The sequence below is a fragment of the Pipistrellus kuhlii genome, unplaced genomic scaffold (genome assembly GCF_014108245.1).
Source record: "Pipistrellus kuhlii isolate mPipKuh1 unplaced genomic scaffold, mPipKuh1.p scaffold_m20_p_9, whole genome shotgun sequence".
Taxonomy (NCBI): domain Eukaryota; kingdom Metazoa; phylum Chordata; class Mammalia; order Chiroptera; family Vespertilionidae; genus Pipistrellus; species Pipistrellus kuhlii.
The window spans coordinates 32,899,075-32,926,157 of NW_023425595.1; the positions used below are offsets into that span (position 1 = coordinate 32,899,075).

Sequence of the window (27,083 nt, forward strand, 5' to 3'; positions counted from 1 at the left end):
TGATTAAAAAAAATATATACAAATTCTCTCCCTGAAGCCTTGAGAAATAACCCTACATATACATTCTATAGTGCTTAAACCACTAGGTGGCACCATCAAGCACTTTAAATATAGGTAGTGCGAACTCCATAAGATTCCTTTCCATGTAGTTACGCAATATCCCCAGAGAGACTCCCAGTGTTAATTCTGAATAAAAATTCTTGCCTTAGGACATGCTTTTCATGAATTTGCTAAAAAGGAAACATATAACTTCCCCTGATACTTTTGCCTTAGAAATGCTAGGTAGGTGGTCATAACCTTGTGTTTGCAGGAAACCACTAGAGTATTTTTATTAAATAGGAGGATAGCAAATGGCAATACAGGGCATCATCAGCTCTCACCTCCAGAGTTTCTGATTTAGTAGTGGGGGTGTCACCTGATAATTTGTATTTTCTAACAATTTGCTGCTGTTCTAGAGATCGTAAGTTGAGAGCCACTGAAATAGTCAATCATTTTGGCTGATTAAGTTGAATATCTTTTAGACCTAGATCCTGGTGACAGTAGAAGCAAGTGGCTGGAGGCAGAGAAGTCTACTATCCTGAGCAAGGAGGCAGATCAACTGCTGTTTTCAGGGGGAATTTTGCTCTACTTCAGAATTACAGAGGCAGCATGATGCAGCACGGGAAAGAACTGGAGTTCAGAAAAAGGTGGATGTGAGTTAGAAATCTAGAACATTCACTTACCTCAGCACAGGATATTATGAAGAATAAGTAAGGTAATGGAAATGGCACAATGTTAGTCTCCCTTCCTGCCTGGCTTAAAATCTTTACATATTGGTAATTGTTAAAGCTAGGTAATGAGTACATGAGGTCATTATACAACTCTTTTCACTAAGCGTATGTTGGAAATTTCCCACAAAAAAGTAAAAAGAAAAGCTGAATATCAGAATAGGAAGAAAAAAGTGAGGCCACAAAATTTAAAAAAAACAACAACTGTATATTCCTACTGTATATTTGGAAAAGTCAAAATTCTTTATTTGGTATTTAAAATGGAAGGCCCTTTAAAATCTAGTCCCAAACTACCTCATTAGCACCATCTCTGAATTGTACTCTACATCCCAATCACACCGAGCCATTTTGGACAGCAACATTCACGTTCATTTTTCCAGTTAAGTTACTCTTGACTGAAATGCCTTTCCTCCTCTGCTCTCCCACTCAAATAGCAATAATGATGGCTAAGACAGGCAATTCACATTTACTAATGGCTTACCATATTCCAAAGGCTTTACGAAACTGACTCAACCAAGTCCTCCATAGTGATTCTACAACCTTCTGTATATTGTATGCCTAGTTTTTGAAAGTTATAGATTGAGTCTTACCTAGGCACAGTGCCTGGCAGATAGCAGATACTAAAAAAAAATATTTACAGAATAAACTGTCTATGCTAGAGCTTATAATAGCAACAAATATGCACTGAATGAGTTACCTCACAGGCAAGCTACACCTAACATATTTCAGTGAAGAGAAAATGTACCATTAGTCAACATGTACCAGTAAAGACTTCTCTTGCCCTTCAGCAACCTGAGGAAGGTTTAATGCAACTTCATTAGGTAGGCCAAGTGACTGGAAGCTCTTCAACAGACAGATTAATTTAAAAAAATATATATTTTATTGATTTTGTACAGAGAAGAGGGGAGAGAGATAGAGAGCTAGAAACATCAATGAGAAAGAGTCATCAGCTGCCTCTTACCCCCTACTGGGGATATGCCCGCAATCAAGGTACATGTCCTTGACTGGAATCGAACCCGGGACCCTTCAGTCCACAAGCCGACGCTCTATCCATTGAGCCAAAGCGGTTTTGGCATCTCACCATTTTTAGAAGAGGAAACTGAACTACATATGCATCACTGTAAATATCTTAACACACGGCTTAATTTATCAATTGATATAAAGTAAAATTAAAACACGACACCTAATTTTATACTTAACTGCTTTATTTTAAAAGGACTGAGTTACTTCAGGTTCTAAGAAAGAGAAAATTTAAAAAAGAGAAGTTGTTTGTAAATTACAAAGCCAGGAAAAGAGAACACAATACTGCTGTTCTATACGGTTTACACCAAACATGTCAAACTCAAAGGCTAACACGGGCCAAGTGAACGAGGCATGTGGCCCACAGGCCACGAGTTTGATATGCTTGGTCTACTGTCCTGAGTTATTTACTAGCACCTATCATCTGATTGTGAGTGTGTTAAAACCACCTCAATATTTAGGTTGCAATCCTAACCTTGAACCATCTACACCTGCATGCAAATATAGTTCTACCAATTACTAGTAATTTCACTCTGGGAAAACTCTGAACCTTCTTGATCTTTAAATTCCTGATCTGATAGAGTCGAAAGAGCAAGGTACTTATAAAAAGATGGCTATTAAAAAATTAAAACTAAACCATTTCTATGTTCTACCCAAGAATTTCATTTATTTTCCTTTGGGTAAGGGATTTTTGGTAACAGACTTGGGTTTGAATCTGGATTCTATTATGTATTTAAGCAGTCTAACCTCGCCTAGCTTCAGCTTTCTCATCTATAAAATACAGAATTAATAATTGTATCTCCTCATGAGATTTATAAAATAGATATTTTCTAATGTACAATTTTAATTCCCTTGCTGTTTCTTTTAATATATTTTTTGGAGTTATTCGTAGTGATTGCCTGGGGATTACAATTAACATCTTAATTTAAAGCAAACTGGTTTGGATTAATGCGACAGTAATTTTAACAGTATACAGAAGCTATGCTCCACCATAACTTTATTCTTTATTCTCTATTCTCTTCCTCCTCAGTGACATTACATTCATACAAATATATCTTTATACATTATAAGTCCACCAACATTTTATAATTGCTACTTTGTGCATTGTCTTTTAAATCAGAACAAATTGCCCTGACTGGTTTGGCTCAGTGGATAGAGCATCAGCCTGTGGACTCAAAGGTCCCAGGTTGGCCGAGACCGGTTTGGCTCAATGGATAAAGCGTCGGCTTGGGGACTGAACAGTCCCGGGTTCGATTCCGGTCAAGGGCATGTACCTTGGTTGTGGGCATATCCCCAGTAGGGGGTGTGCAAGAGGCAGCTGATCGATGACTCTCTCTCATCGATGTTTCTAACTCTCTATCTCTCTCCCTTCCTCTCTGTACAAAATCAATAAAATAAATATAAAAAAAAAAAAAAAAAAAAAGGTCCCAGGTTGGATTCTGGTCAAGGACATGTGCCTTGGTTTTGGGCACATCCCTAGTGGTGTGTGTGTGTGTGTGTGTGTGTGTGTGTGTGCGCGCGCGCAGGAGGCAGCTTATTGCTGTTTCTCTCTCATAGATGTTTCTAACTCTCTATCCCTCTCCCTTCCTCTCTGTAAAAAAAAAAAAAATCAATAAAATATATTTAAAAAAAGAAATCAGACCAAATTATTTATTCTTCTCTAGGACTGGATAATCTCACTTGTTTAATCTTTATTTATTTTATTCTTCTAATTAAAAACAATATTTTTATTTGTTTCAGAGAGAAAGAGAGAGGGAAAGAGAAAAAGAAACATCCATGATGAGAGAATCATGGACCGGTTGCCTCCTACACGCCCCACACTGGGGATCGAAGCCACAGCTGGGCATGTGCCGACAGGGAATCGAAACTGGGACCCTCCAGTCCGAACTAGCTAGGGCTTTACTCTTTAATTTTTAAAAAATCCTTACCACCTTCGGTCCTAGGAATGGAACCCATAGCCCAGGTATGTGCCCTACCTGGGACTTAAACTGGCAACCTTTCGGTGCACACTCAACCAAGTGAGCCACTCTGGCCGGACTGAATAGTCTAATCCACATGTGTCAAACACAAGGCCCGCGGGCCAAATCCGTCCCGCCAGGCCTTGCAATGTGGCCCGCACCGCGCTGTCATCACTGCACTCTGCTGCGTTTCCATCACAATGACAGTTTATGACTGTTCAGTAAACCATTCGGCCCGCGATTTAGGCTGGATTTTAGATTTTGGCCCCTTCTCTGATTGAGTTCGACACCCCTAGTCTAATCTTTGAACCCACAGATTCTTTCTTTTACTAGTTCCCTGCTGAACTCATCTGGTGTGTTTTTACTGTACTTTTCAACTCCAGAATTTCCATTTGGTTCCTTTTTTATAGTTCCTATCTCTTTGTTGACATTCTCTCTGTTTTCATACATTTCAGACATTGTTTTCATACTTTCCTTTAGTTCTTTGGACATTGTTTCCTCTAGCCCTTTGGCATTTTATGTGATTTAAGTGGACATGATTCCTTTAGCCTTTTGACATTTTAGGTAGTAATTTAAAGTCTTTGTCTAGTAAGTCTAATATATTGGCTTCCTTGGGGTTAGTTTCTTTTGACACCTTTTATTCCTGTTGTATGGGCTAAATAAACTTTCCAGTTTCTTTGCATGTCTTATTATTTTATTTGTTGTTGTTAATAACAGGACATTTAAAATAATACAATGTGATAATTCTGGCAGATTCCTCTCTTTCTCCAGAAATTGTTGTTGCTGCTGTTTATTTAGTGATCATGTTTTAAACCTGTATTTCAGGAAATTCCAGAATTTTGCAAGGAGCTTCACAGACTCCAAAAACACTTGAACATTTTAATATGCACCAATTTGACTACTTTTTAAATATAAATGAATTTATTTTAGTTCCTCAGCCATTCATTATTTTCCATCTTACCCTACTGCTAAAAATAAATTTTCATTTCTAACAAAACCAGTAGAATTAACAATAACTAATAAACTCTAGTATAATGTTAAACTCTAGTATAACTTCAGTAAAATTATGTGATAACGGTGACTGACTTAACCAGATAAACTTAAAGTAACTCTGTTAAGATCTATTGGCTTGAGTCTCTTTGGCTTCCTGTCCCAAGCAGAGAATCTCTTTTATTCCTCATGTATACACTGTATATGCAAAAAACAATTAGCTTTATAGTCCATACATTCTGTGGGAATTTAATTTTTTTGGTTTTATTTTAATACTAGAGGCCCAGTGCACAAAGAAAATTAATTAGAAGAATAATTTTAGAGGCCAGGGAGGGACCACTGGAGGTTGGCTCCAGGGCATGTCTGGCCTGTCTCACCCAATCCTGATCAGCTGGACTCCAGCAGCAAGCTAACTTACCAGTCAGAGCGTCTGCCCCATGGTGGTTAGTGCGTGTCATAGCAACTAGTTGAGTGGTCAATCGAATGGTCAATCAATCAGTCAGACACTTAGCATATTAGGCTTTTATATATAGATATAGATATAATTTTTAAAGAATATAACTTAACCCAGGATTATATGGGCAATCACCTTGTATTGGAGTATTGCCATGGAATTTCTATGCCTATGCTTGTGTTTATAATCAATGTGTCAAGCAGCATTACTCCAATGGTCCTAGGTTAATGAGAATAGATCTTAAACTTAAAATGACCTTGAACTTAAATGCAAAAGTGGCAACATGTAAAGATCAAATGACATCGGTGAATGCCATATTAACAAAGCAAAAAGGGTAGTAAGAGCCCATAGTAACTTTTGCCCATGAAAAAGAAGGTCATAGATTACTCAAGGTAAAGTTTCAACACTGTCCCAGTTTTTTATTCTACCTCAGAACTCTTTAGGAGGATGCTCCTGCTATTTATAATAGTTAAATAGCAGATTTCTGCTCACCAACCATACCACCCGAACAGCAAAGAGGGGCTCTTTCTTAGTTGTGGTCCCGATGACCAATACAGAATAGTAATATGGGCACAGCTGCATGGCTGGAAGCAGAAGAACTGAAGGGCCCAAAGGCCTGATGGAGGAACCCTAAGAGCTTCTGGAAGAAACTACAACATAAGTTCAGACTTTTAGATATATAAACAATAAAAACATACATATCAGATAGTAAACAGGACTGCTGCACACAGTTCTATTTTGGGAGAATTTGGGGCATTCCAATTCAGACTGAGAATTTCCCCCCAATCATCTTTGGCTGTTATTTAGTTATTTTTTGCAGGTACTTATTTTTATTTGTTAAAATATCTCTAACAACTTAAAGTGGAAATGTGATTCAGTATCATGTAATTACCATTTAACTAAGAGTGAAAAAATGAAAGGGAGAAACATCAAAGGAGAGTAACAAAAAGAATAAGACTAATTTTTGCCTTGAAAATAGGGAAATAATTTTAGTTATGGTTAACTAAGCACATATTAGATCACAGTTTCAACTGATTCTCTCATCATACCTACAACTCAGCATTAAAAAAATTGACAGAAAACCTGAACTATAAAGCAGTTAAATTCTCCCGAAGTCACATAATTTAGTAAGTTAACATTTTTTCTTTTTATTTAAATGGCATCTTTTATATACATTTTTTACATTAAAGTACTGAAGTACCAGAAAGTATTTACCATGAAGAACATAGCTTTAGTTTTTTAGTTCAGGAAGTAATATCCCTGATGTTGGCACTACGAAAGTTCCTTACATTAACATTTTAGGGAAGAGTTAAAATATATTTCTTGGGCATATGGGACTATTAATGGAAAGAAAAGAGTCTGCTGCCCTTAGATGTTTCCATTGCTGTCTTCTGAACTATAATTGGTGGTTGCACTGAACCTGGTCTGATCCTTTACAGCCTCAAGACAGCCTCTGACAGGAACAACCTTAGACATATGGTATATTCACATGTGACAACTAAATTACTTTGCACCTGAATTTTCTATGTGATTTGGAATACTATGACAAAAAACAAACAAACCCTGTGGTAAACATAATCATAAAGTTCAAGTCAATATAATATTTCTTGAGAACTCTGTGCCAAGAACTAGGCTAAGGGTTAAGTCTGTGTTTATATGTGTGTATTTGAGTACTTAACCATGAAGAATTTGGCCAAGTATTGGAGCTATGCATGTAATATGAAGGTTTTAAAATCACAGGGTGCTGTAAGTGAGGCACCTAGACAAATATGGAGGTTTAAGGAAGATTTTTTGGAGGGAATGATGCCTTGAGAGTGCATTTTAAAATTCTTAAGAATTATATCAGTCACAGTTTTTATTAAGAGAATGGTTCAGTTCTTAACTACTGAAATCAGTATTTATCAAAGCTTGCCTAAGTTTAATTTATCATTTTGATTATTTTTGTTTTCCTAGTAAATCAATTACTAGGGCTTTAAATGGTTTTTGTTTTACTTTAAAGCAGACTAAAATTGTAAATAGTTTCTAGAAAACATGTAAGGGTAAGAGCCACAGAAGTTTTGTTCTTTACACTTAATAAAAAATGGCCTCTGAGCTAAACATGTAAAGCAGCATATTTTTAAAGTTTAATACATTCAGCCAAAATGTACTTTTTGGCATTAGAGTTTTCAAGTACAGAGTCTGTGAAGAAAGAATTTGGCTTTTCTCATTATAAACATTCACAGAGTCATACTGAAGTCAATTTCAGCAACCACTGCTGTGCTCAGCAGCTTTTGAATCATAGAAAAACATTAGCTGAGGGCATTCAGGAAGGAAGGAAGGTCAAGAAAGACAGGATTCATTTCTCAGCAGCAATGACAATAATTCCCCTTCTAAAAAAATTAAAACTGAACACTTTTCCCCTACTTAGTAAGATTACAGTTTCAATAGATTGTTCCTCAAATACCTTTCTATTTAGTTAATGCATTTAAAATTATAAGACAAAAATTAAGATTCTAGTTTCTTTTCCCAAGTTTAATGGTTCCTAATTATAATTTAATTTTCTTTAAAAAATTATATAGGTCTACTCAGATTTTTTTTTAAACTGCCTATTTGGTAAAACATCCAGTTCCTGTTAGATTTTAATCTTAAAAAATAAACAAAAAAAAAACCCTTCCCGACTTATAGGAAATCTATGAGATGGTGAGTGACTCTTTCTGTAAGCAAGTAGTAACGTTCCAGGGAGCAACATCTGTGGACTGCTTGCCCAGTTCCTGGCAAAAGCCCCTAGTGTTTTGTGTGACAGTCCTATAGCCTCGCTGCAGAAAGGGCATCAAAGCCTAATTGAAAAGGCATTCAGAACTAACACAGATGATTCTTAGCTCAAATTTCATAGAAGCAGGACAAATAAATTTTAGCCCTAAGTGGGAATCAGCTTTGTCATTATCCTTAGCCTTTTAAACTCATCACTAAGGACTGAAAGTCTCACAGCAATATTTAGATGGAATGAGACTTTGTCTGTATGTGGTCATGTGCTATCCTGATCACAAATGACCACACTTTTGATACTGAAAGGCCTTTTAAAAGCTTGTTAGTATTTCAGTTGATTCGAATAGGTCTGATCAGATACATGAATGTCTCCCAAATGCAGTTTCTAAATATCATTTTGCTATTAAAGAAACTAATATATATAATGAGGTTAGTACAATGTGTGGCAAGTAATAAATAGTTAATGACCGAGTAAGTCTATTTTTCTATTTTTATTACCCCTTAAGGGGCCAGAGGCCATTCGGATCTTGTTCACTATTGTGTTTTCAGTAAATGGCACATAGAAGGCACCTAGTAAATATTTGTTAACTTATGAATGCATGAACGATCTGAAATAAAAATGTTTGTTAACAGTTCTGTATCCCCACATCTAACGTAGTATCTAAGAGGATAACAAGTTATGTTGGATGTCAGTTTGCTTGGTATAAAATATAGTCTCCAACTCTATTAATAGGTCATTACTATCTCCAGCATTAACTGTCTTGTTCTTTTAATGATCCACACTTTTCTTCGACTTGTAACTGGTCAAAGAGTTGTATAAATAGCACAAAAATGTTCAACTTATTAGTAAGCAAAAAATTAAAAAAATAAATTATTACACATTCATCCAAATCACTGCTCATATCTATTCTATATAATAAAAGGCTAATATGCAAATTATCCTCAAGAGTTTGACCGCTCTCTATGAAGTGGGAAGTGTGCTGACCACCAGAGGGTGGCACAGAATGAAGGAAGGCCCCAGCTACCAGCCGGTAGCCGGCAGCCGGCAGCCAGGGGAAGGCTCCAGCTGGCAGCTGGAAGGCCCAATGGGGCCTGATTGCTGGCCAGGTGTAGGGACCCTACCCCTGCCCGAATTTCATGACCAGTCCTCTAGTTTAATTATAAAACTCATTTTTGATAAGGGTGCCAGGACATAGTACTTTTACACACTGCTTTTAGGAGTATAAACTAATATAATCTTTCTAGAAGGCAATAAGTCTTTATGAAATGTATAAAAAAAATCTTTATTTTGACCAGTGTATGAATTTCAAAAAGATATCTTAAGAACATTACCAAAGGGGTGTATAAAGATTTACATAAAACAATCTTTACTACAGATCAATAAAAGGAGAAAAAAGGGACAAGAAAATTGTTGGCATATTAATGTAATAAAATCCTATGTGGTCATTAAAATATTTTCAAGTGATTTAATATTTAAAGGCAGGAATAGTTCACAATGTATTTTATGTGAAAAAAAGTACTTATGCAAACAAAACAATACCACTTTTTAAGTATGTTTATGTAATAATATATGCATTGAAAAGATGAAAAGGATATGCCAAAATGACAGTAAGAATGGTTTGCTGCTGCATAGTGAAGTTAGAGTTATTTTATCTTTGGGTTTCTCTGTATGTTATATGTTTTCTTCTGGTGCTTTGGTAATAAAACAGAACATATATCTTTTTTTTAAATGAGAGAAAAAGAGTATTGGCTCAACTACAAAAATGCTATAGAATGCTATGCTATATGCTTTGCTATTCATTTTCTTTTTATTATAGCCATCATAGTGGGTGTGAAGTAGTAATTTTCTTTATTAGCATTTCCCTAATGACTAATGATGGTTCATGTGCTTATTGACCATTTGCATTATCTCTGGTATAGAAACCAATGCTTCAGCACGGGAAAATATTGATTATAATGAATACTCAGCCATTAGACTTTGCCCAATGATATTTACATGAAGTTCAACAACTCTTTTAGAATTTGTCATTATTGCACTCTGCTCCTTAGTGCCAAAAGTTCACCTATGACTTGACTTAAAGCAGGCCATCTTTTCCCTTTGTAAAGTTGTTCAGCCTTTATTCTAATTAATACAGAATTATTACCAAAATAAGTATCTTATAGAGGAATGTTGAACAAAACATAATATAGGTGGCATCTGCTAAGCAGTTGGGTAGCAAAAAGTGAGAAAACAGATGTTGCAGATTGGGAAGCTGGTAGTGCTCACTATACCATCGGAAAACATCAGGTGGATTCTATTGCCTGTGATAACATGAAAAGCAGAAAAGGATCAAAGGTTATGCAGTTCTAGGGGAAAGTTTCTCAATCTTGGCACTTGGAGTTATATGTAAAGCACTTTCTCTAAGGCTTGATACTTAGTTTAATAAATGCTAGCTGTTGTTATTATTGTATTACACATTTTTAAAATTTGGGATTGTCACATCTCTCACCATATTCTCAGTGTTTGCCTTTGCTAGAATACTTAAAAAATCTCCTCCCATATTAAGATCAAATACGTATTTTTTCATGTTTTTCTCTATTACATGTATCTTTCACAAATCTATAATTTGGCCTAATATTATATAGGTATCAAATTTTTTCTTTTTCTAGAGAGCCTCAACATCATTGCCTTTAAAATCTGTTATTTTCCCCACTGATTTGAGGTTTGGCTTTTCAGAATTTGTTTATTAGTTCTTAATATCTGGCTGAAATCAATCATACTCACAGAGGAAATGAGGCCAGAGTTCAATATAGGAGATAAAGTTCTTACCCCATAAAGCTTAGGGAAATTCTAGTTGATAAGAATAGTATAACAAACATACTCTTTCTTTCGCTTAAAAGATAACTTTCAGAATCCACACATTATTGACCCTCTCAACAGGCACATGTTTATTTTTAGCAGGAACAAAATAAAAATAAAAATAAATTAAAAAATCCCCAAATCTTCGGTAATCCCCAAATCTCCTGGTCTTACCAAATGAAGATAAAATTAGGGAGGAAGAGCACCCATGAATTTAATGCCTGGAAACTCCCTCCGGCTCTCATTTATATTGGTCTTGCTTGATCACTCAGGTGAAATAACTCTTTCTTCTCTATTTTAACACCAGAAAAATATGAGGTCTGTAAGGGAAAATACTAATCTAATATTAGCCTTCAGTATTTTTAGAGCAAAAACAATTGCATACTTTTTGTTTAGTTGTGGACACCAACTTTTACTGTTTTGGTAAGAAAAATTTGGTTGAGATACAAAGGCGTTTATTAATATAAACAATTAAATTGTGTTAATTAGTGGAAGGGCAGGAAAGGTGGAAAGAGAAGTGAATATTTAAAGTATACTTACTATATGCCAACCATTCACATAATTCATGAGAAAAACATAGTATTAGTCCTAGGAAGGCTTTCTTTCTCTCTCCCTCTCTCTCTCAATCTCTCTCTCTCTCTCTCTCTCTCTCTCTCTCTCTCTCTCTCTCTCTCTATATATATATATATATATATATATATATATATATATATATATAATTTATTGATTTCAGAAGGAAGGAAAAGGGAGAGAGAGAGAGAGAAACAACGAGAAGAGAGAACCATTGATTGGCTGCCCCCTGCATTTCCACCACTGGGGACCCAGCCTGCAACCCAGACATGTGCTCTTGAGTGGAATCAAACCTGGGACCCTGCTGCCCACAGGCCTATGCTCTCTATTCACTGAGCCAAACCAGCTAGGACAGGAAGGTTTTTTTGATGGCATTATCTGCCTTTTCTCAAGCCCAACAGCTCACCCTCTACGGAGACTTAGCTTACCCTGAGAGAAATAGAACTACTCCTCTACTAGTTTTAATACACTTCAACTTTCAAAAATTTTGTTATTGGAAGTAGAAAGAATAAGAGAAACTTATGAAGTTACTGTACTCCAGTAGAAATTTAAATTAATATGGTATTAGATATTAATAAAATAAAATATGCCAGAAAACTTAAGATGCCTAACAGTCTTGAGTCAGAAAGAAAGGTTAGAGTTGGGGAAGAAGGACACTCTTTGAGAAATGGTCTTGAGAGGGTCTGCCAAGCATTGGAAACTAAGACTGTGAGGTAAACTCCAGACCTCAGAAGCATAGCTGGTATGAGAGAGCATAGCACAGCTCGCACGCGCGCGCGCGCGCTCGCGCTCTCTCTCTCTCTCTCTCTCTCTCTCTCTCTCTCTCTCTCTCTCTCTCTCTCTCTCGGCCCAGTGCATGAAATTCATGCACAGGTAGGATCGCTAGGCCTGGCCAGTGATCAGGGCCGATAAGGGCTTCCTTCATTTGGCGTGGCCCCCTGGTGGTCAGCACATGTCATAGTGAGTATAGAACTCTTAGTCTCCTGGTCGAACTCCCATGGGGACACTTTGCATAATATATATTTCCCAGCTCTGTCCACTGGGAGGGATTTGAAACAATAATACCCAGCAGCAATGAGCACATCAAGTGCCCAGCTTTCAGTTTCTAAATACTAATTTCCACTAAGATGAAACAGGGATCCTTGAGGAAATGCTTGATTCCAGAATTGCAGTGAGGAAAGTAAAAAGCCTGGAAAATACTGCACCAGAGAGGAAATACTCCTAGAATGATGGGGACATTTGTGAAGGGCAGGAGCCAATGTGCAGGGACTCCTACTGGTAAAATATAAAGCAATTTGAGCATCATAATAAAAAAAATAAAAGCAATAAATTTCAATCTAGTGACTAAAATAGAAACCCATAACCATGACAAAAAAATAAATGAATGAAAAAAATAGGGAAGCCGAAACCGGTTTGGCTCAATGGATAGAGCGTCGATCTGGGGACTGAAAGGTCCCAGATTCGATTCCGGTCAAGGTCATGTACATTGGTTGCAGCCCCATTCCTAGTAGGGGGTGTGCAAGAGGCAGCTGGTCGATGTTTCTCTCTCATCGACATTTCTAGCTCTCTATCTTTCTCCCTTCCTCTCTGTAAAAAATCAATAAAATATATTTTAAAAAAGAAAAAAGAAAAAAATAGGGAAGAATAAAAACTTATTCCTTATCATAGAATGACAACTAATAAATGTAGGAGAAATAATGAAAATATTTCATGATTTGGCAGCCGTCATAAAGAATTTCATCAAAGTATGCTAAGGCTGGGAAGGTTTAACGAGGAACAAGATATTCTCATAGTCTCCCCCCAAAATACTTACTATTGCATAAGAAAGAATGATGACTTCACAGTGGAAAAAACCTATTACACACAACATTAACATCTCCAGTGGCAGGACAAATTGACATCATGTGCCTCTTGGTACAACATACTGAGAAGAGCACAGCGTCATTTCTGAGGTATCTCTGCCAAGAATGCATGACCTGAGCTGGGACATGCTGTGATATTGCACAAACCCAGCCTGAGGGACAGCCTACAGCATCAAAGGCTCTATAAAACTGTCAGTCATGAAAGACAGGAAAAAATGGAAAATCTCTTTTGGACTGAAGGAGTCTAAAGAGAAATGACAACTTGATCCTTGACTAGATCTCCAATCAGAAATGTATGGCGTTGGATGGGTTCTAGTTTTATTTGGGTAATCACTTTATAAGTTACATAAATGTATAATCACTATATTGTACACTCCAAATCAATACAATGTTGTATATCAACTGTAACTGAAAAAAAGATAATGTAGCCCTAACTGGTTTAGCTCAGTGGATAGAGCATCGGCCTGTGAACTGAAGGGTCCCAGGTTCTATTCTGGTCAAGGGCATATACTTTGGATGCAGGCACATCCCAGTAGGGTGTGTGCAGGAGGCAGCTGATCGATGTTTCTCTCTCTTTGATGTTTCTAACTCTCTATCCCTCTCCCTTCCTCTCTGTAAAAATTCAATAAAATATACATATACATACACACATATACATATCAACTAAGCAAAATACAAAATTAAGATCTCTAAATTTGCTGTTAATTTTTCCTAATACTTACTTGTGTCAAGAGAACCACAAGTAGCCAAGCATGCTTTGTGGAATTATAAACTTAGCTTATAAATTGCCATGGTGAGTTCAGTTTAGTTCACTACTGAGACAGAGCATGTCACATCACTTTCTATTCTATTTCAACTTGATCTGTAAATGCTGTTTCTCTCTAAGAAGACTAAGCTCTTTGAGGGAAGAAGCTGCATCTGCTTCATCTCTATATCCTAAAGTATCTCATCCATGACAGTCCCTAACAAGTATTATTACTGAAACCTAAGCGTTCCATTCAATTACAGACCTTCAATTGTAGTCTAAGAGTTTCTTTTAACTGAAGGTAAAATCAAGGGACCACTGAGGGCACTCTGAGACTCTTTTAAGGGTCTTGTAAGGGCAAAATTACTTTCCTAATAATATTAAGACATTATCTGTCTTTCCCATCCCCATCCACTCAGAACGATATGATAGTTTTCCAAAGGGCTTGAGAACACGTGATAATGCAATTAGTCTATTTGCACTTATGTATTCTCGTGTCCTAAAATTTTCTGTTTAAATTTCTAACATAGTAACTATTAATAATTTTTTAGAGTAAAAGGGGTTCTGAGACCAAACCTTTGAGAACCATTGGTATAAGCTCCTGATATTCAAAGTAAAAAGAATGGGAATAATTTATAAAGAAATATATTATATAAACTAAATGTTGACTAGATTTATATTTTGACATTTTTTTTCTTTAATAATTGTCAAATAAGTACATAAACTTTGAGAATTTTTACATTATTATTTTTTTACTAAAAATGTACTTTAATTACATTAAAAATGGCAGAGAAATAAACTTAATGTGCCTTCCTACCTGGAAAAAAAATAGTAAACAAATAGCTTTATTATTTAAAAAGATAAAGGCAATCACCAGGAACCAGCACAGGTTAAAACAAAAATCACACCAGGATGAAGTCATAACAGATCTTCTTATATTACTAATCTATTTTTAAATAATAGAGCTGCTAGATTGTAGAACTGCCATTATACTGGAATATCCTGATTTCAGCAGGCAATGCTGGAAATGACTCTATATGAGAAGCCATGTTACATAATGGTTTAAAGAAAGCACACAGGCTGAGTTCAAATTCCAGCTCTATTGACCACTGCCTACCTGTGTGAACTGGGCAGTTTACTTAACCTTTTTGTGTCTCACTTATCTCTTCTGTAAAATAGAGATATTAACAGTATCTACCAATGAGAGTTGGTAGGCTAGTGAAAGTAGATCATTTAGATCAGTGCTTAGCATATACTAAGTGTTTTATAAGTACTTTTAATTATTATTGTCCTTTTTTTCACTTATAATATTTCAAATACTTAGAACAGTACTAGGCAAAAAGCAAAAAATGCAATAAAATTTCTTGAATAAATGAATAATCATTTTTATTAATAGTGATAATGATGATAACCACTTTCCCATTTATGGTATGCTTGCTATATGTTGTGCAAAGTAGTAAGTATTTAATATACATTTACCTCATTTACTACTCCCTAAAGCAATTTGGGACACTTAGTAGTCCCATTTTACAGATAGGTTAATTGAGACTTATGGAAGGGAAATAATTTGCTCAAGGTTGCAAACTAATAAATGATAGAGCCAACAGTCAAACCATATTTGTTTACTCTAAAGCTTTTCTTCTTTAACCATTATGGTATACTTACTTGTGAATAAGACTGAAAAAATGCAGATGAAAAAACTGTGGTTAGTGATTTCACAGTTGTTGAATAGCAGTGGTTAATTAAAAGATGGGTAAACTTGGAAGTAAATTTTAGTAGCCAAGAAAGAACACAGTGGTTCTATACATTTCAATGATTTTATCTGATCAATGGAAAAGTAAATAGAAGGAAAGCTTATCAAGTTTATGGGTGATAAAAGATGGAGAGCATGATCAATAATGTGAAGGACAGAATCAGGATTCAAATATATATTTCCAAAGATTGGAATTATGGAACAGAAATTAGTACTGGCATAAGAAATACAAAATATTCCTTGGGGAATCTATCTAAATACTTGTATTTAAATACTGACCCAATTTTGCTTTTTAGAATAATTAAAACAAGAGCATTTTTAATTGTGAATTTTACTTTACAAATAAATTCTCTCAAAATTTATGACATTCACTTTTTCACTTTATATTTTTTATTTCTTTTCTTTTAAAAATTTTAATAAATCTTTATTGTTCAGATTATTACAGTTGTTCCTCTCGCGCCCTCCCCCCACCCACCCGGCTCCCACTCCACCCTCTGCCTTTACCCCTTTACCCACACTGTCCTCATCCATAGGTGTACAATTTTTGTCCAGTCTCTTCCCACACCTTCACACCCATTTCCCCCCAAGAATTGCCAGTCCACTCCATTTCTATGCCCAATTCTATTATATTCACCAGTTTATTCTGTTCATCAGATTTTTTTTTTATTATTCACTTGATTTTTAGATTCACTTGTTGATAGATATGTATTTGTTGTTCATAATTTTTATCTTTACCTTTTTCTTCTTCTTCCTCTTCTTAAAGAATACCTTTCAGCATTTCCTATAATACTGGTTTTGCAGTGATGAACTCCTTTAGTTTTTTTTCATCTGTGAAGTTCTTTATCTGACCTTCAGTTCTGAATGATAGCTTTGTGGGTAAAGTAATCTTGGTTGTAGGTTCTTGCTGTTCATCACTTTGAATATTTATTGCCACTTCCTTCTGGCCTGCATAGTTTCTGTTGAGAAATCTGCTAACAATCATATGGGTACTCCCCTTGTACGTAATTGTTTTTCTCTTGCTACTTTTAATATTCTCTCTTTGTCTGTTGTTCTTGGCATTTTAATTATGATGTGTCTTGGTGTGGTCCTCTTTGGATTCCTCTTGTTTGGGGTTTTCTGTGCTTCTTGGACTTATAAGTCTATTTCTTTCACCAGGTAAGGGAAGTTTTCTGTCATTATTTCTTCAAATAGGTTTTCAACATCTTGCTCTTTCTCTTCTTCTGGCACCCCCATAATTTGCATGTTGGTATACTTGAAGTTGTCCCAGAGACTCCTTACACTATCTTCATATTTTTGGATTCTTTTTTCTTTTTTTGCTTTTCCAGTTGGGTGTTTTTTCTTCTTCGTATTTCAAATCTTTGACTTAATTCTTGTGACCCTCTAGTCTGCTGTTGGATCTCTGTATATTATTCTTTATTTCAGTCAGTGTTTGCTTAATTTCTAATTGGTCCTTTTTTAATATCCTCAAGGGTCTCACAAAACTTATCAGCGGTTTCTAGAAAATTCTTGAAAAACCTTAAAACCGTGGTTTTGAACTCCATATCCAGTAGTTTGCTTTCCTCCATTTCTGTCATTTGTGACCTATTTTTTTGTCTCCACATTTTGGCTGCTTTCCCGTTACCTGAGGTGGACACTCTTGGTGCACCCCTTTGTGGGCTGTGTGCACAGTTTTGTTGTAGTTAAGCCTTGATTATTGTTGGTATCACTGGGAGGAATTGACCTCCAGGCCAACTGAATGTGAGAATCAGCTGTGTCTATGATGGGAGTACTTCTGTGTTAGAGACACCCTTATGGGGCAAGACTTGCTTTAGTGGGTCTTTGGTGCTCACTGAGTCTGCCCCTGAGTGTGTCCCTTATGGATCTGAGAAGTTATAATCTGGATGGTCCTGCTCTGATCCCTGCGTACACTGGCTCTTGGATCTCCAAGGAGGTGCTAATTTAGCCTCTGCCTGAAGCCACCCAGCAGGAGCTATGGAGAGATCTGCAGATTCCTCTTCTTTGTTTGGGGTTTGAAGATGCCCCGGTGAGGCCCAGCTGTGAAGCAATGCAAGCTGCTGTGGGACCTTGGGCCTTCTTTTGGATGTTCTGGGTCTTTCTGACCCAGATGCTGTTCTTTAGGTAATTTTAGATTGCAAAGGGCCAAGTGATTCACATGCAAAAGTCTCTGCACACAGCTTGAGTGGGGCGGGGTCTCAGGGTATCAACAGGGTAGAGCAAACTTCTATGGCTCATCTTCAGCCCTGCCCTAAGAGGCCCTAGGTCTCAGTGTCCCATGGTAATCACTGCAAGCACCTCTGAGAGAAAGCTTCCCTTGAGTTCTGCCCAATGCCAGACAGTCCAGTTTCTCTCAGTATGAGTCTGGGTCCCCAGAGTCTCCCACTCTATTGAAAAAGACAACCACGTATTTGTTGTCAGCCTTTTCCGTGCGCGCGCCTCAGTACCTCTGCACTTTACTTCTGCACCTTCTCTGAGTCTCAGTGTATTTTTCTCTTTCCTTCTAGTTGTAGAATTTCCACTCAGTCAGCCTTCCTGAGGTTCTGGATGATGTCTGTTTGTCTTTTAGTTGTAGTTTTGAAGTGTTGTGTGAAGTAGCAATTTCAGGTGTTTACCTATGCTGCCATCTTGGTTTCTCACCAACATTCACTTTATACTACTGCTTATTTATTTATTTATTTATTTATTTATTTATTTTAAAGTGTATATATATATATATATATATATATATATATATACACTTTAAATATATTTTATTGATTTTTTACAGAGAGGAAGAAAGAGAGCTAGAGAGCCAGAAACGTCGATGAGAGAGAAACATTGACCAGCCGCCTCCTGCACACCCCCCACCAGGGATGTGCCTGCAACCAATGTACATACCCTTGACCAGAATCGAACCCTGGACCTTTCAGTCCACAGACCGACGCTCTACCACTGTGCCAAACCGGTTTCGGCAACTACTGCTTATTATATTATCTTTTACTATCAAAGAAAATTGGAGTGCTATGAAAAGAACACAGCAGGATATCTAGGAAAGAAGACAGGCTTTAAAGTCACAGAGTCCTGGATGTAAATCCTGGGTATTACACACAGTAGCTGAATCTCACTAAACATCTGCTATCTGATCTGTATAAAAACACAGCTAGTATTTAGCTTAAAAGATATCATGAAAACTAAATAAAATAATGTATTTAAATAAAGGAAATAACATATTTAAAAGTGCCTAACAAGTTAGATACCTAAACAGTTGCTCCACTCACACTCCCAAGCATTTAAGGGCTCTTCTACACTCGTCCCCCAACCCTAAAAAACACACACAATTTATTTAAAATATCAACAGAATTCTGTTATGTAAAAAGACAATGTATAACATATTATATACCAAGCTTCAAAATTAACAAAAACACTTTTTTGTTAATTACTTCATTTGCTCCTCACAGAACCCAAAGGAGACAAAATAGTGTTGAATTATTTCCCATTTAATTGGGGAAGAGGAAATAGGTCTGACAAGCTAGTTCATATAAATAGCTAATGGCACTGGTTCTGATGGCAGAGACCTGCCAGAGTTAAATCCAGGCTTCGTCGTAATTTCCTCATTTGTAAAATAGGAATAATTTATCCTGTGAAGATTAAAATGAGTTTGCTTATTCATTCATTCAATAATATTAAAGACATTTAACACACATTATACAAGGTAGCTAGGATAAATTCTCAAATGACATAGACACAATCATTGTTCACATGGATTGTGTATAGTTAAGTGGGAGATAGGGTATCTGTCGCATAATCACACAGATACACATAAAACTACAACTGTGTTAAGCACTTCAATTTATTAGATCATTGGACTGTGGGGGAGATAGAACCAGATTAAGGAGCTCAATGGGAATTTTCCTCAGAGAATGACACAAGAGGAGGTCTGAAGAAGTAACGAAGGGAGTAAAGAGGGGGTTTGACCAGTCTAAGAGGAGAGAGTAAAAGATACTGACATTAGGATTTTTCTTACAAAGGCCCACCAGACCACCCTATTACAAAGCTCAAAGTTGCTAAAAAACAGTCTAAAACAGATTATGCAGAGGGAAGAAAAATTTTTAAATAAATCCTTTTATTGATACTATCAGAATTAAAGAGAATAGAAAGCACAAAAACTTGCTTTATATACAAAAGGAAAATCCAAGAAACAAAAAGGCACCACTGGATATTAAAGCCATGTAGACAAAACCTAAAACACTTACGAAGAGTTGCACCATAAAGTTGAAGTCTCCAAGACAGAAGTGCATAATGGCAAAGAAGGAAAATAAGAGAAAAAAAGAAATATAAAGAATTAGCCCATGATATCCCACATCTTAATAACAAGAGTTTCAGAAAAAGAAAACAAAAAGGGCGAATTAATACACGTATTAAAGGGTATACTAAGGATATTTCATAAGCTTCTATCTTTTTATTTCAATTTCAATTTTAAATTTAATTTTATTTAAATATCAATTTCAAGAAACAAAAAAAAAATTGATCAGATACAAATAATCAAGAACCAGATGGCTTTGGATTCTCAATACCTACACAGGAAACAAGAAAACAACAGAATATTGACTTCTGAATAAAAATGGTTTTCAATCTTTAATTCTATAAGTATTAGCACAAAATAATTACATTTTCATTAACATAGTATCTCAAAAACTTAGCTCTCATGTTCACTCTCTCAAAAGGTAATGGAGAAGATATTCCCCAACATAGAGTAAAACAAGAGAAAAGAAAACACATGATTCAGAAAACTGAAGAGCCAACAGAGGAAAGAGGCAAAGGAAGAGCTCAGAATAACTGCATTGCACTGGACACAGGAGGGCAGTTAATCCAGATTAGGGAAGTGTAACACAAAAGACAGACTTAATGAGGGGCATCATCACTAAATTCTCATGAACTGTTAGCCTAAAAATAAAGATAAAGAAAAAATAGAATTGTCAATTGTTTTTATTCTGAGAGGGCAGGAGGGGATGAGACATTATCCAAAAGGTCATCTTTAAAAAGGAGGAATAACTGCTATTGTGACTCTTCCAAATCTTGAACACAGATGGAGGCAGGTAATGAGACAATTAATGGCTTCTATTTTTTCTGTAAACTAGAGTCCTGGTGCACAAAATTCATGCACAGGGGTGGGGAGGGAAGAAGGTGTCCCTCAGCTTGGCCTGCACCCTCTTGTAATCTGGGCCCCCTTGGGGAATGTGTGACTGTCAGTTTAGGCCCAATCCTTCAAGGAGGATCGGGTATCAATTGCCAGTCAGACATCCCTCTCCAAATCTAGGACCATTGGCTCCTAACCGCTCTCCTACCTGCCTGCCTGATTTCCCTTAACCATTCACCTGCCTGCCTGATTGCTCCTAACCACTCTGCCTGCCTACCTGATCGCCCCTAACTGCCTCTGCCTTGCCCCTCCTCCCAACCCCACCAAGGCTTCACCGGGAAAGACATTTGGAATGACATCTGGAAGGTTGTTTGGCTGTCCGGTTTAATTAGCATATTATGCTTTTATTATTATAGAGTAGAAAGAAAGACCACATGCTATATGTGAAAGAAAGGATAAGTTTGAGGTTTGAAGAAAAGGAAAAAAGTTGAAATAACTGTTAAAAATAGGAGGGAAAGTTAACTAGGGAAATAATAGTAGGAAATCTGAGCAGTGGTAAGAGTCCATTTGAGATCATGAATCTGTTGTTGAAAGATCTTTAGTAGTATTTAGCTACTTAGATGCAAATACAAAGAGGTTATCTGAGTTCATCTACAGTTGGGATTTCATTTCATTTCACTTATAGGCTAGACTGCACATGTGTCAAACACAAGGCCCGCGGGCCAAATCCGTCCCGCCAGGCCTTGCAATGTGGCCCGCACCGCGCTGTCATCACTGCACTCCGCTGCGTTTCCATCACAATGACAGTTTATGACTGTTCAGTAAACCATTCGGCCCGCGATTTAGGCTGGATTTTAGATTTTGGCCCCTTCTCTGATTGAGTTCGACACCCCTAGGCTAGAGTGTTATTTAAATAATGTATTATGAACTGTAATCAGGAAAATGAAATAGGATAATATACCTAAAGTGATTAAGATAATTCTGGAGTGACATCAAGCATTATAAAAAGAAAGATAGCTATTATTATTAACCAAGGTACTCTAGCTGTGATTTGATTATTCTAATTGGTAATCATTTCTACTTCTCTCAGATTGAGCTCTCTGAGGATCAGGAGAGTGTCTTACTCATCTTTGCTTCTTCCCAAAGTCTAATCCAGTAGCTACCTACTATAAATAAATATTAAATATGTATGATTAAATTAATGAATCAAATCCTGGGCATCCAAGCTATTCACATACATTTTTTAAAAAAGATTCTATGTAGGGCATTATAACCTTAACAACAATTCAAAAACTAGACATTTTCAAGAAAGGCACTAAAGAGCCAGCCACTCCACTGTCACTTCAATGATAGAAACTTACTAAGAGGCTAACAGCATGATTAATGGGAGTTTTCCAACACTGCAGACTATAGAATTAGCATGTGAAAGAAAATGAATTAACATGCACAACATGAAAATTAAGATATACTTTCTTATTTTTTAGGAATAAGAACTGCCTTTATTTTTATCACTTCAGTGCCCTATAACATTTCATGGAATGAGTAATCTGAAGCAAAACCTACCCAAATGCTGATCAAATACATATATGCATGAGAGCAGACTGGACCCATTAACTTTTATTTTTTTTTGGCAGAAAGCAAATATCTAAAATAATACTGTACCTTTCCTGGTTTATCAAATACCATACATAGGATTTTCAGTAAGAGAACTTTATTGGCTGTGGATTCAATTTAAAGAGACAAAAATTTTGTTTTTGCTTAAACTAATGTTCATTTTAAAGTATTCAAAAAGGAAAAACACAGTTAAGCTTTGATTTAATAGTAAAAGGATACAGAAAATCATAATCTTAAGTGAAACCTGTACTATATAATAAAAGGCTAATATGCAAATTGTCCCCTTGACCAGGAGTTCGACTGGGAGTTTGACCAGGAGACAGAGCCGGCACACCAATCACCTGTAGCCCCTCCCCCCAGCCTGTCTTGGCCTGATTGGCGTGAGTTAGCAGGACCCCACCTGTGCATGAATTTGTGCACCCGGCCTCTTGTCTTTAATAAATAGGTTATTTGAACCATGTTATAATGGGAGGCCAAATCTCCAGTTGGTCCTTGTAAGTCTGAAGCACTATGTAAGATACTAAAGCACCCAATAAGATACTAAAATGCCTAATCTCTAGGTACATTTCATGGAAAAATGTATGCAAAGTTCAAAATGATCCTTGTCTCTCTCACCACCTGTATTTTAAGCAGCAGGTCAGAAAAAGATAGAAACTAGGAAAAGTGTAATTAAGCAGTGAAAAAAAGAGACATGAAAAACTTGCAACAGGATACTTCTTAGTCCTGTTTGATTCTCTCTACCACTCCCATTTTTCCCTCAAGGTCCAAGGAAATGTCCAATCTCTATTCTCAGGAAAGAACTTGTAGATTCTGGACAGAGTTTATCTGCCCCAGAGACACTGTTAGAAAAAAGAGCACCCACTCCTGTTGCATCCCCATTCTCAACACTTTGGATTCATAAAGCAAACAATTCAGTGAAAGCAATGTATTTGATAATCATTAAGGACAATGTATTTTAGAGGATGGGTTGAAAATATAAGAGAAAGAATAATCAAATGTTTGAATTCTTGAGAAGACAAAAGAGAATGAGATATAATTCAAAGCAAAACTTATCTGCCAGCAGTAAGAGGAAAGTTGGTGGCCGGTTAAAAAGTTTTCTTCTCTTTGACTCTTAACATCAGTACAAGTCAAAGATACAAATAGTGTATAAACAGGGACAGACTAAGATGGGGTTTGGGCACACAAAAAACTGTAATCCAACCTATCTACATTTCAGAATGATACTTAGGGCAGAGGTATTTTGTCACATAACTATTAGACACTTTTTCTTGTTTTTCCAAAGGTACCTCAAAAACCATAAAATAGTGATGTTCAAGTTTACCTAACAATGAAAAGTTACAGAATTTTTTAAAATATAAGCTTTTAAAAAACAATCTTATTTTATATATTCACTAGAGATTCAGTGCACGAAATTCGTGCATGGGGGTGGCGAGTGTCCCTCAGCCCAGCCTGCACCCTCTCCAATCTGGGACCTGGAAACTTGACTACTTCTATCGATGGGGGCAACTCAAGCTTTCTGCTCTCTCCAGCTCTGTGGCTGCCACCATTTTTGTTGAGATTTATTTATCTTCTATAATTGAAACTTTGTAGCCTTAAGCGGAGGCCAAGGCAGGTCAGGGCAGGGGAAATCCAAGCCTCCTGTTCTCTTCGTGGCCACAGCCATCTTGGTTTGGTTAATTTGCATACTGGCTCCTGATTGGCTGATGGGCGTGGCTTGTGGGCGTAGCAGAGGTATATTACCAATTTGCAAAATACTCTTAGATAGGATAACCTTTATACAGTAAATATCTGCTGCTACTAGGGAATAATACTATCCTTTACTATGATTTGGCTTTAAACATGTTCTTAAACTAAAAATTAATTCAGAATTACCTAAAACAGAGATTACCCAAACAATATCAAGTATATTCCAACAAAATGCAAAGTAGCCTGCATGCTATTCTACAGACTCAATCCCACATACTGAACACCCAATTCGTCAGTTATTTTTGTCTTTAATGAAACCAAATTACCACAGATATTAAGGCTGTTTTACCTTCATAATGTTAACTAAATCTGTTTGATAGTAGCGATCCTGGTGTGCATTTGCTGCTGCTAATGTAAGAAGATAATCATTCCTTGCGTGGGTAGCTTTGGAATTACACTCAGATCGCCGGGCTTTTAACTAAAACATAATACAGAACAAAAATCAGTGCAAACTGGTATTACAGTGCAAAACATTACCTCTCTTAGTTGGCAATTAATGAGGAAATAAGTAAACAGTACCTAGAACTGTTGCATATGGTAAGAGTTTTTCAAATATTTGTTATTTATACTTAACATACTTCGAAAGCTTTTTAGAGAAATTTAAAGTATTTTGTGTGTTTTATCCAAATGGAAAAATAAAGGTTCCCAAATTAAGTACCTTATTGTTATTGTCAAAGACATGAGTAATTCTATTGGAGTTAGAAAATTGTTTTAAAAAATTCAATACTACTAATGTGCCAAAAGAACTGCATGCCTGATGGGAGCCTGGCAGCCAAAGCCGGGCCACTAAGCTTACCTATAGAGTCCTTCACCCTTAAGGGACCCATAGAGAAAAACACAACACTTGCATGTGGTCCAGAATTTCTGCTCAGGGTATACCTATCAATGAAATGGATTTTATAGAGCTTTCTAAAGCCTGTGGACTAAATCTCTTGTACTAAGAATTAAAAACAAGGATACCTAAGCAGACCAAGAAACCTATCTGTAAAGCAATCTCAAGAAGTAAATACTGTCCAACATTTTGACACCTGGGTGAAACCCGCCCCCACCCCACTGAACTGGGAAGGAAAGTTTTCCCCAAAGTTAATGACTTTAAAAACACTTCCCTAAATTAGTTGAAAATAATTGACTTCCATCATCAAAAGACACAATTCTTTTATTTTTTTTAAGGTTTCTTAATTGTGAAATACAGTTTTCAAAAACTCACCTTTACACTTGCCTTCTGTAAACTGATTCTTGATTGGAAAAGACTAAGTTTAGATCTATTATAAAAACCAGAAAAGTATGGTTAATAAAATTATCAAATTTTATCATAAAGTGATTAAATATTATAGCTATTAAATTTTTAAAAGTTACCCTTTTCCACAACACTGTTTTAAGTGGACTAAAAAAATGGAAAACCAAGATCAATGATTATTTTCCTTTATTTTACTACAGGAAGAACGTAATGTTGTGGTGAAACAGGAAATACTGATATTAATAAAATAAAATATCCTGAATGACAAAAAAAATCAACGAGGTAAGTCCAATATAATGGTAGTTCACAGAAAACAAGAGTCATCAAACTATAGGTAATTCCCATATTTTACAATCACTCATACTTTAGTTCCTCCAAGGAAGCTTAAACCCGGGAATAACCAACCTATGGAGGCAAAGATTAGTGGCTTTCAGGGAGGTGTGTGACAGGCTCAACAATGCCATGATGCAATTGACAGTATGATAGTGACCAGGCTCTAGCAAGTCCTTAATTCCAATATTTCTCACATTAAAAGTTCTTGTTTGGGTGCCTGCCTGTGTGCCCTCTTCACTCTTAATATAGTATTATATTTGCAACACAATGAAAAGTACCTGGGCTCTCTGCCCTATATGGTGTTTTATTTATTTTATTAGTTTATGGATGTGCAATACTTTATTTTAAATCACCTATTCATGAACAGTTGGATTGTTTCCAACTTTTTGCTTTTATTTATTAAATTATTTATTGTAAATATTTTTTTTATTGATTAAGATATTACATGTGTCCTTATCTCCCTACTACTCCCTCCACTTCCCCCACTCATGCCTTCACCCTCCTGGTGTTTGTGTCCATTGGTTAAGCTTATATGCATGAATTCAAGTCCTTTGGTTGATCTTTCCCTCTTACCCCTGCCATCCCCTACCTTCCCTCTGAACTTTGACAGTCTGATTGATGCTTCCCTGTCTCTGGATTTGTTTTTGTTTATCAGTTTATGTTGCCTTATATGGATTTTGTTGTATTTTGTTTTCTCCCAATCTGATGTCATGATTTCCCTCAATCCCGTTTAGTATGGGAGGGGAATCATAATCTAACAATTAGTAGTAAAAATATGTTGGCGTTACCCAAACAACCAAAGATAACAAAAAGAAAGTCAACAGACAACTGCTAAGAAACAATACTCCTACAATCAGTGAATTTTGAAGCTGCAAAGTTTGTCTTAACTGCAGTGTCATGGTGATTGCCATGGAGAACTCAGCGTATGTGATGGCAGCTGTGCCATAACATGAAGTGCAGACCACAGGGCAAGCCAGTCCCTGCAGAACAAAGGGGACGAGGATAGCAAAAGCAGCCTCTCACTTTTCTAATAAGAGAGAAACATTTAAGGATGTGCATTAAATCAGGGAAATAGTATATAGTAAATATATTTCCTGGTAACATTAAGTACTTTATGAATATTCAATTACCATCCCTTGGTAGGACATATACTTCCCAGGAGTCCTTAAATTTTCACAAGATAATTATGAGATTGTTTAATTTCTTGCAGATAAAAACATATTAGAAAGACACCTCCAACACCTTACTAGTCTGTACAGTGTTCATAGCCTTTCTGATTTCATGACTCAGAGTTCAGACCCCTAGATTTTGTATCAGTGAGCACTGAATGGAAGTTA

The 27,083-nt window shown here is 36.4% G+C and overlaps 1 protein-coding gene across 3 annotated transcripts in view; it reads right to left on the minus strand.

Moving 5' to 3' along the window:
• Positions 1–27,083, minus strand: part of FCHSD2 (FCH and double SH3 domains 2) — a 150,696-nt gene that overhangs the window by 44,831 nt on the left and 78,782 nt on the right. For all 3 annotated transcript variants that reach the window (XM_036426642.2, XM_036426641.2, XM_036426643.2), the window contains 2 exons: positions 25,384–25,438; positions 24,466–24,594 (listed from right to left, as the gene is read on the minus strand). In XM_036426642.2, the coding sequence (XP_036282535.1) occupies positions 24,466–24,594; positions 25,384–25,438 (184 nt within the window). The remainder of the gene's footprint in view (positions 1–24,465; positions 24,595–25,383; positions 25,439–27,083) is intronic.